At 37.8% G+C, this 17,372-nt stretch overlaps 1 protein-coding gene across 1 annotated transcript; it reads left to right on the top strand.

Moving 5' to 3' along the window:
- The first annotated feature begins 7,789 nt into the window (after positions 1–7,789).
- LOC112747915 (uncharacterized) lies at positions 7,790–12,795 on the top strand. Its single transcript, XM_025796123.1, has 7 exons — positions 7,790–8,992; positions 9,234–9,340; positions 9,503–10,075; positions 10,336–10,546; positions 10,622–10,840; positions 12,012–12,075; positions 12,662–12,795. Exons 1-7 carry the CDS (start codon positions 7,790–7,792, stop codon positions 12,793–12,795), a joined length of 2,511 nt encoding a protein of 836 aa, XP_025651908.1.
- The last annotated feature ends 4,577 nt before the right edge of the window (positions 12,796–17,372 follow it).

The raw sequence follows: 17,372 nt of genomic DNA, 5'->3' as shown, positions 1-17,372 counted from the left end.
GTTTCGTTCATGGACGCAACTCAAGCGTGTGATTGAAATAGAGTTTGGCCCCTCCTTATTCGAGTCTCCCAGAGAGCTCATCTTCAAGCTGCAACAGCGGGGTTCTATAGGTGACTTCTACACTGAATTCGTAGCTCTTACTAATAGAACTCATATCGAACCTGCTGATGTGTTACGCGACTGTTTCATTAGCGATCTCCAGGACGATATTAGACGTGAGGTGAAAGCTCAATGTCCACCCTCACTGATGCGTGCTGTAAGCTTGGCTAGCTCTATAAAGACAAGTTTTTGACATCCCCGCGACACACTTCAGGTCTGGCAGCCTCTAAGTCCCTATCACAAAGCTCTTCTAAGTCCCACACCAACTCAGAAGCCAGCCCTACCACCACCTAAAAACCCAATTCGCCATTTGTCACCAGCAGAGATTCAGAGTAAACGAGGGAAAGGCCTTTGTTATTGGTGTGATGATAAATTCACAGCTGCTCATAAGTGCTCGAATCGACAATTTATGCTTATACAAGTGGCGAATGATGAGAAAAATGTAGTGGCGAATAGTGGAAAATATAGTTGTGTCTGAAGAAGATATTTTACAACAGTTCGATGCAGAGGTGATAGACCGTCACATTTCTTACAATGCCATCCATGGCACGTCGGATCAATCCACTATTTGAATCAAAGCTCACCTTGGTGAACTAGAAATCCAAGCGCTCATTGATGGTGGGAGCTTTGATTGCTTCATCCAGCCGCGGATTGAACAAAATTTTTGAATCTCTCCATTAAGCAAACTCTGGGAGTCCAAGTTATTGTGGGAACTTTTGACATTATGCAGGTTGAAGATCGCATTCCTTTGCTCGAGGTGATACTGCAGGGCTATAAAGTGTTGGTCCCTGATGTATTTGTTTTAAATGTTGCTGGTGGTGATCTTGTCATTGGAACCGCTTGGTTGAAATGATTGCGAGCCCATATTGTGGACTATGAGGCAGCTTATATTCGTTTCATGCATGAGGGTAGTTTGATTACGATACATCGGGAAAAGGCTAATGTTATAGCTCAGGAAGAATTCTACCATATCAGGAGACTTGTGCATACCAATTCTATTGCTGAGGCTTTCACATTACAGCTGCAACCTCAGGTTGAAGTTGCTCATTCTTCCTTGCCTCTGCCTAGCGACATATACACTGATTTGGTGAAACTACTGCACTCATATGTTGGGGTGTTTGCGCAGCCTTCGGGCCTACTCCTACAGCACTGTTATGATCACTGTATTCCTCTACTCAAGGACGCTGAACCTGTTAAGGTTAGACCCCACCACTACCCTCACAGTCAAAAGGCTTAGATAGAATTGATGGTCCACTAAATGCTAGATGACGGGATTATTCAACCGAGTCGGAGTCCCTTTTCCTCTCCAATATTACTGGTCAAAAAGAAAGATGGTACATGGCGCTTCTGTACAGACTATAGAGCCTTAAACAATATCACCGTTAAGGATAGTTTCCCAATTCCTACGGTTGATGATTACTTGATGAATTGTTCGGCGCTTCCATTTTCTCCAAGCTTGATCTTCGTTCTGGTTACCACCAAATTCTGGTCAGCCCTGAGGATAAATAAAAAACAGCATTCTGCACTCACCAAGGTCTTTACGAATGGTTGGTCATGCCATTCGGCCTCACTAACGCTCCAGCAACATTTCAGAACTTGATGAATGATGTGTTCCGACCTTACTTGCGTAAATTTGTCTTGATGCCATTCTTGTTTATAGCCCCTCCTTTACTTTACATTTACAACACTTGGAGACTGTGTTAAAGTTATTGCAACAGGAATGCCTTTATGCTAAGATGTCAAAGTGCTCTATTGGAAGCAATGGAATTGATTATTTAGGGCATACTATCTCACACAATGGCATCCACATGGAGAAAGCCAAGGTTCAAACTATTATGGAGTGGCCTCCACCAACCAATGTGAAACAACTGAAGGGATTTCTAGGTTTAACCGGGGACTATCGTTGATTCATTCGTCACTATGCCTCCATAGCTAGTCCTCTTACTGATTTACTGCGTAAAGATGCCTTTGCTTGGGATGATAGAGCCACAATTGCTTTTAAACAATTGAAAGCTGCCATTACATCCAAACATGTCTTAGCTCTTCCAAATTTTGAGCTACCATTTGAAGTTGAAACTAATACCTCAGGGACAGGGGTTGGTGCCGTGTTGATTCAAGAGAAGCATCCTATAGCCTTCTTTTCAAAGAAGTTGTCTCCTTCGCTGTAGAAACAATCAGCTTATGATAGGGAGTTCTATGTGATTACGAAAGCTGTAGCAAAGTTTCAACATTATTTGCTGGGAAAGAAATTCATAATTTGTATTGAACAGCAAAGTTTTAAGGCATTAGTAGGTCAAACTCTACATACACTTGAGCAACAAAAGTGGCTCCACAAGCTACTTAGGTATGATTATGAGATACAGTACAAACCGGGGGCATGAAAATATTGTCACTGATGCCCTTTCATGCTAATTTTTTGCAGCTTTGTCTCATCCCAATGCAGAATCGATGGGACTCTTAAATTGAAAATTAAGGCAGATGCGCAATTGCAAGAATTGTGGCAGCAATGTCTTCAAAACAAGCAGGTTGATCCACACTATACAGTTTAAAATGGTATTCTATTATGGAAGGATAGAGTAGTGCTCCCTGTAGCCAGCAGCCTCATTCCTCTTATCCTTCATGAGCACCATGATAGTTCAGGTGGGGGACACTCTGGTATCGCTAAGACTCTTTATTTGATCTGCTCCTAATTCTACTGGCTATGCATAGGGACATTCGAAATTATGTCCAGAATTACTTGATATGTTAGTAAGCTAAGGCCGAGACTACCAAGCTAGCATGGCTTTTTGTAGCCTCTCCCAAATATGGGATGATATTTGCATGGATTTTATTACATCCTTACCTCCTTATCATGGATACTCGGTGATCATGGATGTGATTGATAGACTCACCAAATTTGCCCATTTCATTGCTCTGCGTCGTGATTTTGATATTAAGACCGTTTTCGATGCTTTCATCAAGCATGTTGTTAAACTCCATGGTTTTCCCAAGTCGATTGCCTCCGATCGTGATGAAGTGTTTATTAGTAAATTTTGGCAGCAATTGTTCCGAGCTCAAGGAACCACTTTAGCGATGAGCTCAGCCTATCACCCGCAAACGGACGGCCAAAGTAAAGTCTTGAACAAGACTTTGGAAATGTACCTTCGTTGCTTATGTTTTGAGAATCCCAAGCGCTGGCTTGACATGCTTCCGTGAGCACAATTTTGGTACAATTCCACTTATCACAACAGCATAAAGATGGCTCCGTTCAAAGCTTTATATGGACGTGATCCTCCTTCCTTGGTCGGATATGAAATTTCAGTAAAGGATGAGATTCTATTACAGGAACTGTTGTTAGCTCGGGACAGTTTGATTGATCAATTTAAATCTAACTTGTTACACTTTCAAAAATTCATGAAGACTCAAGCTGACAAGCGTCAGCGATTCGTGGAGTTTACAAAAGGAGATTTAGTATTGGTTAAGCTCCAACCATACTGGCAGCACTTTGTCGCATTACGTCACAGCCAAAAGTTGGGATTGCATTATTTTGGACCCTTTCCCATCTGTAGAAAGTTGAGTTCAATAGCTTATCACCTGAAGTTACTAGCCGAGGCCAAAATCCACAATGTATTTCATATTTCTGCCCTCAAAAAAATCAGGGGCGAGCAATATGAGAAATACTTGTCACTGCCACTCCGGTCGAGTGAAGAAGGCCCTATTCTTAGTCCGCAAGCCATTGTGGACCACCGAGTCATCTTGAAACATGGCCAAGAAGTGCAACAATTGCAGATACAGTGGGGACAAGGTACATGGGCTGAGAAAACTTGGAAGGATGAAACAAAATTCCTCCAAGGTTACCCAGATTTCAACTTTGAAGACAAAGTTGAGGTTGAAGAGCGGGGTAACGTAACGAACAAGGGAGCAGTAACTAAATGGGAAAACAATATAGTGGGGCAAAATGACCATAATAGGACAGAGTTAGTTAGAGAAAGTGGACACGCAAAGCATGGTCCGGATGTTCAAGGTGTGAGACGCAACAGCAGAAGATGCACTATTAGTAAGAAATTGGAAAATCATGGACGATAGAAAATTGTGGTATTTGCCTCTCTTCTTTCTAAATTCTCTTTCTCCCTCTTTTCCTTCTTTTCTTATTATAAGTCTCTCTTCTCTTCCTCTCTTAAGTTCTTGTAAAGAGTTCATGGCTGCTACCCTTTTATTTGCCTCAATAATTCCAAATTTTCATAGTTTCTTAATAATTGTTTTACTTTCTCCTCCCTTACTTATGTTTTGTCCATTAATTCCTTCACTTATTAATACAATTTCACTACAATTTTAAGGCATATATCATTGTTAATTATTATATTGCATCTTATAATTTCTGCACCTTTTCATAAGTTGGCAAGGGGTTTAGAATGATTTTAAGGAAGTGAGATAAGATAATGGTTTTCTTTATAATAAAATGAAAAAAGTATATGAATGACAATTTGAAGAAATAATAGAAGATAGAAGAAATATGTCACCTAACATTTTTTTATAGGAAAGGGGAATATAATAAGAAAAGAAGAACTCAAATCGCTCTTAGGTATGTCCAAATTGTGTTAAAAGAATCTAACTCATGTTTAGGTGAAACATTCAATCTGAATCGTCACTTTACAATCCCTATAAAATTTTCTACGTTTAGGATTTGAAAATGAAGAATGTTAAAGAGTTATTAGAATTTATTATTTTTGGTCAGTAGTTAGCCATCAATGCTTAAAAATGTAGGCTAAAGTATGTTGTTGGTTTACTATACTAAAAAAATTGAGTTGATGGCTAAAAGTGATGGTCAAAAATAATAAATTCTGATAATTTTCTAGCATTTCTATTTGGAAATACCTATTAGATATAAATTTAGAGATTGGATAACTGTAGTTTGAGATATTTATGAAAAACTATTAGTATGTTAGACTGATTAGTTACAACGCGATTTTCTACTATGAACTTGTAACAGAGTTATCTACCTAATTAAATTTGATTATGTACTGAATTCAAAGAATATTCAAATCCAATAATTATAAAATTTATTATGATTATAATTTATATCTTAAAAGTTATTTATTGTCGGTTAAGAATTTACTAAAATTAATATTTTTAAATTTTAAATTAAATATATTAATTTTTTAACAGCATTATCTTTTAATTCTTTTTATTATGAATCTAAATTTTAAACTATTATAATTTTAATTAATTAATTATTAAATAATAAATATAATTAAAATAAACTGGGATGTTAGTATGTTACCACTAGCGTGGTAGAGGAAACCATCTAGGAAACATGTAGTTAATGTGGGCAGAGTGACAACGTGATTGATGAGTGTAGCGTTGTAGGCCATTCAATTTAACCATAAACATGTTACAGTTTGTGACAGAATTGAATTGCATCAGGTAACGTTTTATTGCTCCATTTTGATGAGCAAGTCAAAACAAAGTCTTTATTGGTGAACTGAATCATAACGGGGCATACCCAATAACTGAATAACACACAAATATCATTTAAGATTGGACCAGCTTCATTTGTATTGTTTTTCAGATATTGGAAGGGTTGTTGGTAATGGCATAGACCTGGGTCTTCCTAATACTGAAGCATCAAAAAATATAATGGAAATAGTGGACTGGAGCTTTGTGGAGAGAGCACCAATGGGACCAGCTTTCCATTTGCATCATCTCTCTCTTGTTCAATAATTATTCCCTTCAAGACCTTCCTTTTAATATTGTAAAGTAGTAGTAGTATTTTACTATTTTAGTATTTTTACATGAACAAAATATTTTCCGTCTGTAATTTATTAACATAAATATATAAAATGAGTTTTTTCAAATTTTTTTAGAAAAAATTTAAGAGTCAGCAAAATTTATTTTTTTACCAGTATTTTTAATTATTTATTAATTTTTTTAGTCTAATAATCTAACAATATATTTTTAGCTCACATTTTTAAATATTATTGATTAATTACTGACAAAAATAATAAATTCTACTGGACCTTTAATCATTTTTTAAATTTTATCTGTTATTTGTTGATAAAAAAAAAGAGAGATAATTTTTTACAATATTAATTAAATAAAATTAAAAGTCAGTTTTAGTTTTTTCTTTTTTCTATCTTGGTATTAGGTATTTTAGGGTTGTGTTTTTCCATTTGCAATAAATATATATATATATCATTTAAGTATTTAAAAAAAAAAATTCTTATAGTTATCTATTACATATGATATATAGAGATAGAAATAGATCAAATTAGATTAGATTTTATTTTTAACAGGCCAAATTTATCACATAGTTAATTAGTCTGAATTTGACGTATAATTTATATATAGACTTTTTTTATTAATACTAAATATGACGTGTTATTGAACCTGTCTTAGTCCAAAACTTTTGAAAAGGCTTGACAAAAATCTTTTTTAGTAAAATAAAAATAATTTAAAAATACTTTTTTTAGTAAAAATTATTTATATATAATATATCAAATTTAATGTTTATAAGAATTTTTAAATTTTTAAAGTATTGAAAATATAATAAATTTAAATATTTAATAATTTTATTAATAATAAAAAATTATTATATATTTATTTATATTTTAACATGTCTATCAAAACTAACAAACCAATCAAACTAATTAGTACATCTGAATCTAGCCTTTAACATATTTAGGCTTTTATAATAATCTGAACCTAAAGATATTTTGTAATAAGTCAAACCACATTAAACCAAATACAAATTAAGTTGTAGGCTCTTTATAAACGGTCTAATTAACCTATTTTCACCCCCTAGTTACACATTCTTGAATAAATAAGCCACAGTATAACTCTACAACACCACAAATCTTAAGGTCTTCAAGTAGGGGTGCTCAAGGCCCGGTTCAGACCCAAGGCATATTTTGCCTGATTTCAGGTTTGCCATTTTTTTTATTCAATGTTATTTTCGGGTCGGATTATGCTTCAAGTCATCTGGTCCGCTTAGAAGCCGTTCTTTATGATAAAAAAAATTATATTTTTGTATAAAATTAGTAATGTTATATTACATTTTATACTTTAATTAATATTTTTATATTATACGGTTTATTTTTGCTTTAAAATAATTTATCTAGTATAAATATGATATAATATTTATTAAATTTAATTTTAAAAATAAAATTTTATTACTTTAATATATAAAATTTACAAATTTGTATATATTAATTTTGCATCGAGTCAACCTGGTTTAATCTGATATATTTCGAGTCACTTTCGAATCAAATCAAAAATAAATTCGATATTATGTAACTTTTTAACTCCGTACTCAGAGAGAATGAGAGAAGGAGAGAGCGGGAACGAGTGTTTGAGGGCGAAACACAGTGAGGATGGCGGCCATGCCGTCGGAAGAGATAAGGGGGAGAGTGTGGGTGGGGGTGCATCCGGTGCCAAGAAGGATTTTTCACGAGAGGGTTTTTCAAATCCTACAAAGATCTCCTTTAGAGATAAAGTCATTGGTCCAGAGAAATCGAAGGCGTTTGCACTTGCAGGATCTCTATCTGGGGATAGTATAGCCATGGTGGTGGGCAAGCAGGGCGATTCCCAACCTCCATGTGTAAACTTCACTGAAGAAGCCAAGCTTTGTTTGGCAGAGCCTTATCGAAACGCTTTAGTGATCAAGGTTCTTGATAAAAATTATAGTTACACAGCTCTTTCACACAAGTTTCGGATGGTTTGGCGCATCAAAGGTGGCTTTGATCTGCTTGATGTGGGGTTTGGGTACTTCATGGTAAAATTCGATGCATGTAAAGATCGTGAGAAGGTCATGCTTGGTGGCCCGTGGTTGATTGAGGGGCACTATGTTACTGTAAAACCGTGGGATATAGATTTTCGGCCACGTAAGCAATCCTTCGGGTCTACGCTTGTATGGGTTCGGATTTCGGGGCTCCCAATCTGGTGCTATCAGGAACAGGCCATGATGCGTATTGCTTCTGCAATAGGAGTTCCCATCAAAGTGGACTTAGCCACTAAATTGGCTGAGAGAGGACGATATGCCCGAGTATGTGTTCAAATAAATTTAGGACTGCCAGTGATCAAGCATATCATTGTGGAAGGCGTAACTCATGTAGTGGAGTATGAAAGTTTAAATTTAATTTGTAACTCTTGTGCACGTTATGGTCATGATATGGCACAGTGCTTGGGTAGAGACTTTAGGGAAGGAAAGAGTGCTGATTCCGATGCCACCAAGCCACGGGACGGTACAAAGGCAATGCCACATCCTGAGACCAAAATTCACAATTCAAATGAAGTAGAACCTAATGTGGTAGGTGGTGTTACTGGCGAGAATCCTGCATCGAATTTGCAAGATGATTTGAAGGCTAATAATTTGGAAGGAAATAATGTTGAGGAGGCTTGCATGCATGATGAACCAGGCTGGGAGCAAGTTGTGAGGAAAGGTAAAACCAAGCTGGGTCAGAAGCAATCTAACAAGGTTCAAAGAGGCATTCAATCTAGAACCGATTCAGGTAGAGTAATCAGGCGCACCATTCACTTCTCTCACACGAATGGATCCAGCTCCTATCGCGCTAGGGTCGGGTCTCGAGTCAAGGTCGGACACAGCACTTCCCGTGTTGGTGAGACGTCGATCTCCTCAACCCCACACACCCCAGTGCCTTGCGGGTCCTCTCTCCGGAAACGACCAAGGCCGAGGTCCCTACAGAGCTCGCCAGTTGAGAAGAATGGAGGCACGGTGGTGGAAGCATCGTTATGTCTTCCTGCAACCGTGAAGGAGGGTGTTACCGTGGCGGTTCCATTGGAGAAGGAAGGCGCATTGCCGGCTGTTACTGCGTCGGTAGGCGGGATTAAGGAGATATTCCATGGAGATCCGGCAAACCTGAAGGTCACGGGAGTCACTTCCGCTGGGCAAGCCTCGGTTTGAGGTTGGTGAAGCACTTTGATTTCCTTGTTTTATATTTTTATATTTTATATTATGGATAGTTTAAATATAATAGCTTGGAATATTAGGGGTGCTTCTAATAAGTTAGCCCGGGTGAATTGTAAAGAGCTGGTTAGAAAATTTAAACCTGTAATTTTTATTGTGGTTGAAACTCACTGTCCTTTTCAACACTTGAAACTGTTCTGGGAAAGACTTGGTTATCGCCCTATTGGTATAGTGGAGGCGTCAGGACATAAGGGGGGTATCTGGTTCCTTTCTGCAATACAGGGTGTTCACTGCAAATGGGTTGATGCTTTCGATCAGTGTATTACAGTTGAGGTTCAGGTAAATAATGTGATTTGGAGGTGCAGTGGTATCTATGGTAGTCCTCAATTTAATACTAGAGTTCTGCTATGGGATTATCTTGTTACTCAGTCTTCGTCTTTCTGCGGGCCATGGATTGTTCTTGGTGATTTTAATGAAGTACCATTCTCTCATGAATCTAAGGGTTGCCTCTTCTCGAGTCGTCATGCAGATCAGGCTTGCTGCCTCTCTAGGGGATAGTAATCTGTTTGACTTGAAGACTATTGGAAGACAGTTTTCTTGGTACAGAAGGGTTAAAAATAGTGTTGAGGTGGCGAAAAAACTTGACCGGGTTTGTATCAACAGTGGCTGGCTATCTCTCTTTCCAGAGGCTTACGCAGAAATTTTAAATAGGTTTCAGTCTGATCATTGTCCTATCCTAGTACGATGTACAGGTCGTCCCCAACCGAAAAAGAATAGACCTTTTCGGTTTATTGCAGCTTGGGCAACTCATCCGGGGTACAGAGATATTGTGAACCAGTCATGGCAGGCTGGCTACAGAGAGATGCATGGCAAGCTTTCAGAAGTGCAAAAGAACTCTTTGGAGTTTAATTCTAAAGTGTTCGGCAACATTTTCGTTAGGAAATGCAAATTGGAGAGACAGATTAATTTCCTTCAGAAGCGACTTGACGTAATGGAAGATTTGTCTATGCGGCAAAAAGAAAAACAGCTGATTGAGGAATTTAATAACACGTTTGTGCAGGAGGAACCTCTATGGTTTCAAAAATCCAGAGAGCATTGGGTAAAACTTGGGGATAGAAATACCAAGTTCTTTCATGTCCAGACTCTTGTGCGGAGAAAGCATAATAAGATTCATGGTCTCTTTCTTCAAGATGGGGTGTGGGAAACGACCCGGATGTCCTTAGAAGGGAAGCTGAATCCTTCTATAAACGCCTATTCTGCCAGTCGGAGGATGTAGACTTAGGTTGTCTTGGTGATGTGCCGCTGCTTTCCCTGAATGATGAAGTCTGATGTAGCCTCACAGCACCAGTTACTCTGAAAGAAGTTAAGTCGGCTGTTTTCAGTATGCATTCTTTTAAGGCGACGGGCCCTGATGGGTTTCAGGCTTTCTTCTTTAAAGAATACTGGAAGATTGGTTTTGATGTTTGGACTATGGTTCGTCATGCGTTCTCTGGTTTGGATATGGATCCAAGGATGATGGAAAATCTTGTGGTTCTTATTCTGAAGGTAGAAAACCCAGTTTCCATGAAGGATTTTTGACCAATTAGTCTCTGTAATATGGTTTACAAAGTTATAATGAAGGTCCTGGTCAATAGACTTCGCCCCCATCTCAAAGAGATTATTGGGCCCCTTCAAGGAGGGTTTATCCCGGGGAGAGGAACCCCAGACAACATCATTGTAGCACAAGAGGTTCTCCATTTCATGAAGAAGACAAAGTCAAAGAAAGGCACCCTGGCCTTTAAGATTGATTTGGAGAAAGCGTACGATAGAGTGGATTGGGGATTTCTGAAACAAACCCTGGTGAGTTTTGGCTTTCTTCCTCCGACAGTCATTCTGATTATGCGTTGTGTCACTGCTTCCTCACTGTCTATCCTCTGGAATGAGGATAGATTAAATAGCTTTACTCCGAGCAGGGGTCTTAGGCAAGGAGATCCTATATCACCGTATCTATTTGTATTGTGTATGGAGAGATTGTCCTGTTCTATTAATCAGCAAGTTGATAAGGGCTTGTGGAAGCCGGTTGCGGTTTCTAGAGGGGGTCCAAGAATTTCTCATTTGATGTTTGCCGATGATTTGCTTCTTTTCTGTAAAGCTGAAAAACAGCAAGTTCAAACTGTAATGGTAGCTTTGGAAAATTTCTGCAGAGCCTCTGGGATGAAGGTTAATGTGGAAAAATCTAAAGCGCTATGCTCCAGGAATGTTTCAGCGACAAGAAAAGAGATTTTTACTGGAGTCTCCTCCATCAGATTCGTCCAGAACTTGGGCAAGTATTTAGGGGGTGAACCTTAATCACTCTCGGGTGACACGCGCAACTTTCAACGATGTTTTAGACAAGATTCGGGGAAGGCTAGCCAGCTGGAAAGGGAGATTGCTTAATAAGGCAGGCAGACTCTGTTTGCTCAACTCGGTAGTGACTGCGATTCCTACTTATCGCATGCAAGTATCTCTCTTCCCTATAGGGGTAACTAATAAGATAGAATCCATGATGCGAAACTTTCTATGGAAGGGTCAAGCTGATGGTAGAGGCCTGAATCTAGTTAACTGGAAAGTGTTGGTCACTCCTAAGAAGTTTGGAGGTCTGGGAATTAGAGATCCTTTTTATGCCAATATTTCTCTTCTTGAAAAACTAGTTTGGCAACTTTTTCACCATCCCGACAAGCTATGGGTTTAACTGTTGACGGAGAAATACCATTCTTCTAAGGATGATTGTTTTAGTCGGTCTCGAGGAAGGGGATCTTATGTTTGGAAGAGTATATGTCGAGCTTGGGATATCCTGAAGGAAGGTTTTAGTTGGTGCATTGGGAATTTGGAACAGAACTTTTGGTTTTCTAAATGGAGAAGAGAGGGGCGACTGTGTCAGGAGATGGATTATGTTCACATTTCTGATTTGGATCTCAGGATCTTGGACCTTTGGTCATCTGGACAGTAGAACCTTGAGAATATCTATTCTCCTCTGAATTAGTCTCTGCAGAGCAACATTAACTCTTACAACCCAGATGTTCAAGCTGGTTCAGAGGTTGGTTGGTGTTGGACTGGTACGACCTCAAAGGTTTATGATGCTCATAGTGGTTATTTGTGGCTCAGTAAGAAGATGTTTAGTTGGGAGGATAGGGGTAATTGGCTTTGGCTTTGGCGTCAACATGTTCCGAAAAAGCACAAATTTTTGGTCTGGCTATGTCTTCGGGAGGCTCTTCCTACTGCTGCATTTCGTTTTAGAAGGGGCATTTCACACAGTAGCTGTCCACGATGTTTCTCAGGTCAGGAATTGATTTTACATTGTATTCGGGATTGTCCAAAAGCCCAACTTGTTTGGCAAGTTTTAGGGATCTCCGATCAACCAGTGGATTTGATGAGTTGGTTCTTACATAATAGCAAACAGCGCCCCTTTAGATTCTTTTCTGGTCTCTGGTGGATTTGATGTTCGAGAAATAACGAGATCTTTCATCCTCACGAGAATTGGACCACAGACAAGGTGATTGGTATGGCTTTGTCCTTAGAAAAGGAGCTCCGAAATATTTTTGAGTTGCAACGACTATCTATCCCCTCAACCATTAGTGGCTCTTGGATTCTCCCCTCAGTGGGTATCTTTAAGATTAATTGTAATGCTAGCTATCCTGGCAGTGGTGCTCGAGTTGGTTTTGCTTGTGTTAGCAGAGATTGGAAAGAAAGGTGGCAATGAGGTTGTCTGGGAACAATTGAGAGTCGTAGCATTTTGCAAGGAGAGTTGTTTACTATTTGGAGAGGTTTTCTTTTAGCATGAGACTCGGGACAAAGAGATATTATATGTGAGACAGACTGTGTGGAGGCTTTTACTATTGTCAATAATTTACAAGATTGCTCTGGGTTTATTGATCCTTTGGTGTTAAAAATCCGAGATATCATGTCTTGGAAATGGCGTGCTGATCTTCGGTTGATCTTGAGAGATGCAAATACAGTAGCAGACATCATGGCAAAGACTGCAATGAGGACTATTTCTCCCCAAGTGGAGCTTCCATTGCCTTGGAAGAGGTTTGGGAGTAGTATTCAACAGGACTGCCTTTCTTAAGCAGTTTCTTGTTTTTTTTTTTCTTTCTTAGTTCTTGTTTATTTTCTTTTAAGTCACCAAAAAAAATTCGATAACCTTTTAGGACCGGAGTCAGAGATCCGGCCCATAAACAACCCTACTTTTAAGGTAGAATTTATGGCAAACATTAAATGAATTAACTAAACCATTTTAAATAGTCATAAAGTAACAAAAATAGAATTTTTTTTTAAGATTGAAAAGATGATTTAGAATAAAAATAAAAGAATACAACACTGTAAAATGGATTATAAAATTTTACTAAGATACATAATTATATTAATGTTATATATATAGGAATTTTTAAAATAAATAAATCAAATTTTATATTTATATTTATGTGTATTTTTAGAATGATTTATATTTATATTTTATTATTTGTCTTGTATATATGATATACGATAAGATAAGTAATTGCTAGGGGTGAGCATGGTCCGACCCGACCCAAAGATCCGGCTCGGTCCCGAACACTTTAGGGGCTAATTTGGTGTGATTTCACTGGGTTTAGGGTCAGGTAAGGGTCTAAAAAATGGACCCGGTCATTATTTCGGCTCAGGTTCAGGTTATGGCTCAGGTCACCTGAACTCGGCTCGGTGGTCCAGTCATCATACACAATTAATATTTTGTATTATTAGTGATGGATGATGGCTATTCTTATGTGGAATTTAAGTATTGTAAACTTTAATATTTTGTGTTATTAGTTATTATAAGACTATAAGCTAATGTTTTATGTTTAAAATGCATAAGATTTTAGACTAATGCATAATATTATGTTATTTGTATTGATTTAAATATTCAGTACTATTAGACAATATAAGTATTGATTATGGTTATGCTTTAATTTTAGAGAAGTGTTGGTTCTTGTTATATTTTTCTAAGTGAATTTTACCATGTCAAATAATGGTTGGAGTCTTGGAAATTTGGATATTTTCACATGCTAGCTTATAAGAAGGTATCAAGGTAATGTAATATTAACGGCCCGATTTTCACCCGGTTTTTACTCGGTATAATCGTGACCCGAAAGTGTATAGGTTTCATCGGGTTTAGGGTCGGGTTCGGGTCTAATAAATAGGCCCAGTATATCTTTCGGATCGGGTCTGGGTCACATCAAACCCGGTTTCACCCTGCCTATGCACACCCCTAGTAATTGCATTGTTTTGTAAAAAAGAAATACACTGTCTATTATAGGGACAAAGACAAAAAAAAAGGGGGGGGGGTGGAGGATCTCTTACTTTGATAAATACCAAATACTAGCAAAAGAAAAAGAAGAGATTGGGGATTCACAAAAAACAGTGCTCTATAACTTGAGTCATTCTTTGTTGGAGTTTCCTTACTGTTTCCACAATTACTGTTGCTGCCAGTTTCTCACTTTCAAAGACCTCCAAATTTCTCCTGTTCCACAACGCCCAATACAAAGATGCAAGAAGGGCCATAGAAGGTTGTCCTCTTTCAATGCCTTTACTTGCCATTTGCTACCAAATTGCAAACTCCATGGTTCTATTTTGCACTATAACATTCACAAAAAGAGAGAAAGACCAAACCTCAGGAGCAGGACCGCATTGCACCAAGGCGTGAAGGATGATTTCGTTGTCATTTCTGTATAGTGGGCACATTGCTGAAGTATTTGAGAATTTTTGGTTGATCAAATTGAGTACAGGTAATTTTTCATTAGCTGTTTTCCACAGAAATTTTTTTACTTTGGATGGTAATTTTAACCCCCAGATTGATTTCCAGAGGATTGAACTCGTCATCACCGTTGGAAGGTGCTCAACTGGTGCATGAAAAAAAATCATAAGCCACCCAATACTCCGATGCCACATCATACTGCTTTCTCTTATTCCAGGTTCATTCAACCTTGTCCTCACCATCGTCATTTAGTGGCAGGGAGAGAATTTGCGAACTGAACTCAGGAGAAAACACTCTTTCAACTAGCTTTTTATTCCATCTTCTGTCAACTGTAAGTAAATCATGTACCCAATTGATGTCTGTTACTAAATTGTTTTTGTTACCGAGTCTAAAAGGGTAGGGTGGGGTAACCATGGGTCATCCCAAATACGAATATTTGTGTCATATCCTATACTCCATTTCAAACCCTTTTCTACCACTTTTCTTTCTTCTAGTAGACTTTGCCAATCCTAGGAAAGTTAGTTTCCTTTATCTGCCAAAAGGAGGTTAGTGTATTTATAGTATTTTCCTTTGAGCATACGCCAAGTAGCGAATTAGGCTTAGTAGTAATTCGCTAAAACTGTTTCCCTAGCAAGGCTAGGTTCTGGGCTCTGAGATCCTTAAATCTCACTCTGTCTTTTTTGGGTCTGGTTATACAATCTCAACTAACCCAAGCCATCTTTCTCTCCATTCCCTTCTGACCCGACCAAAACCGTCTTAGAATGCTGTGTATTTCTTCTACTAGAGAAACTGGAAGCTTGAAATATGAAAGCATATATATTGGAATAACTTCTCCGACAGCTTTATTAAAACATGTCTGTCACCTGCTGATAACATATTCCTCTTCCAAACTTGAACTCTTTTATGAACTTTATCCTTTATTGCACCAAATGTAGTTTTTTTAGATTTCTAAATAATGGATGGAAGATCTAGATATTTATCTTGGACTTTCACATGTTTTATATTAAGTAACTCTGTTAGCTGTTGCCTTCTAGTGAGTGGGGTATTTTGACTGAAAAAAACTGTTGATTTGTGGAAGCTAACTTTCTTCCTGCAAAGCATCTCATATTCATTGAGTAGAGATAGGATATTGCTGCATATTCCTCATTAGCCTTCCCAAATAAGATAGAGTCGTCAGCAAAGAGAAGATGATTGGCTATTGGAGACCTTCTGTAAATCTGAATCCCTGAATAGACCTATTTTGATATGCCTTGTGTAACAGATAGGATAATCCTTTTGCAGAGAATGGAAATAGATAAGGTGATAAGGGATCTTCTTGCCAGATACCCCTTGTTGGCTTAAAAAATCTATAAAGTTGACCTTCTACAAGAACAGAATAAGAAACAGTAGTGACTAGTTCTCTGATCCAAGAAATCTATCTGGTTCTAAAACCCATTCTCTCCATGATGATTTATAAAAAATTTCACTCAACTCTATCATATGCTTTACTCATATCCAATTTAATAGGCATTTCACATTCCAATCCACACCTCTTAGTTTTGAGGTAGCGCATACATTCCTGAGCTATTAGAATATTGTTAGAAATTAATCTGCCCTTTAAAAACACACTCTGGTTTGGACTTATTAACTTATTCATAAACTCCTGAAGTCTACGTAATAGAATTTTAGAAATAATCTTATAAAAGATTGAGGATAAGTTAATATGTTTGACTTGTGACATGTCTCTAGCATCCAGGATCATAAAGATCAAGCAAATCTGTGTATGGTTAAATGTCTTGAGTATTTTACCTCCACCAAAAAAGTTACGAACTGCCTTAAAATCATCACCATCCACAATGTCTCAATAAAACTGAAAAAAACCGTGTTGTGAAGCTATCCTCACCTGGAGCACTTTGAGGACAAACGCTAAAAGTGGATCTCTTAGTTTCCTCCATAGAGATTGGTCTCATTAGCCTCTGGTTCATGAAATATGTAATCGGAGGACTGAAATAGCTGAATATGTCACCATATTCTAATAGGTTAGCAGATAAAAATATTTTCTTGAAATAACTTTCAGCACCAGAGTAATATTTTGTGGATCTGAAGCCATCTTACCATTGTTCCGAACTAGTCCTGAAATTTTATTTTTTCGGTTTCTAGCTTGGAACTTCTGATGAAAGAACTTGTGTTGCTATCCTCTTCTTTCAGCCACTTGTATCTTGATTTTTCCTTTCAAAAACATTCTTCTTTTGATAGCTCTTCTTCTAATTTTTTCTCTACCTCTAACACCTCTGTCCCACCAAAATAACTCGCTGTCCTCAACTGTTTCAACCTAAGATTTAGTTATTCAATTACCTTTTTAGAGTTAGATTTGTTATGATGTTGTCATTGCACTAGACGGTGTCTACAACACTTCAATTTCTATGCCAAAACGTACATAGGTGAACTATTAACTTTCATACTCTAAACTTCCACTATCAGTGTCCTTATATCCTCAATCTCACACCACCGCTCCTGAAATTTAAATCTTCTTTTGATAGACCATCTTGAAGGATTCGAATCAAGTAAGAGAAGAGCGTGAGTTGACCATTTTCTGATAATCTTCTGACCACCACATCTACATAAGTCTCCCTCCAAGCCATTCTAGCCATAAAACGATCAAGCCTC

Source organism: Arachis hypogaea, chromosome 15 (genome assembly GCF_003086295.3).
Source record: "Arachis hypogaea cultivar Tifrunner chromosome 15, arahy.Tifrunner.gnm2.J5K5, whole genome shotgun sequence".
Classification (NCBI taxonomy): domain Eukaryota; kingdom Viridiplantae; phylum Streptophyta; class Magnoliopsida; order Fabales; family Fabaceae; genus Arachis; species Arachis hypogaea.
Note: the sequence above shows the minus strand (reverse complement) of the source record. Positions and strands in the feature narration are given on the sequence as shown.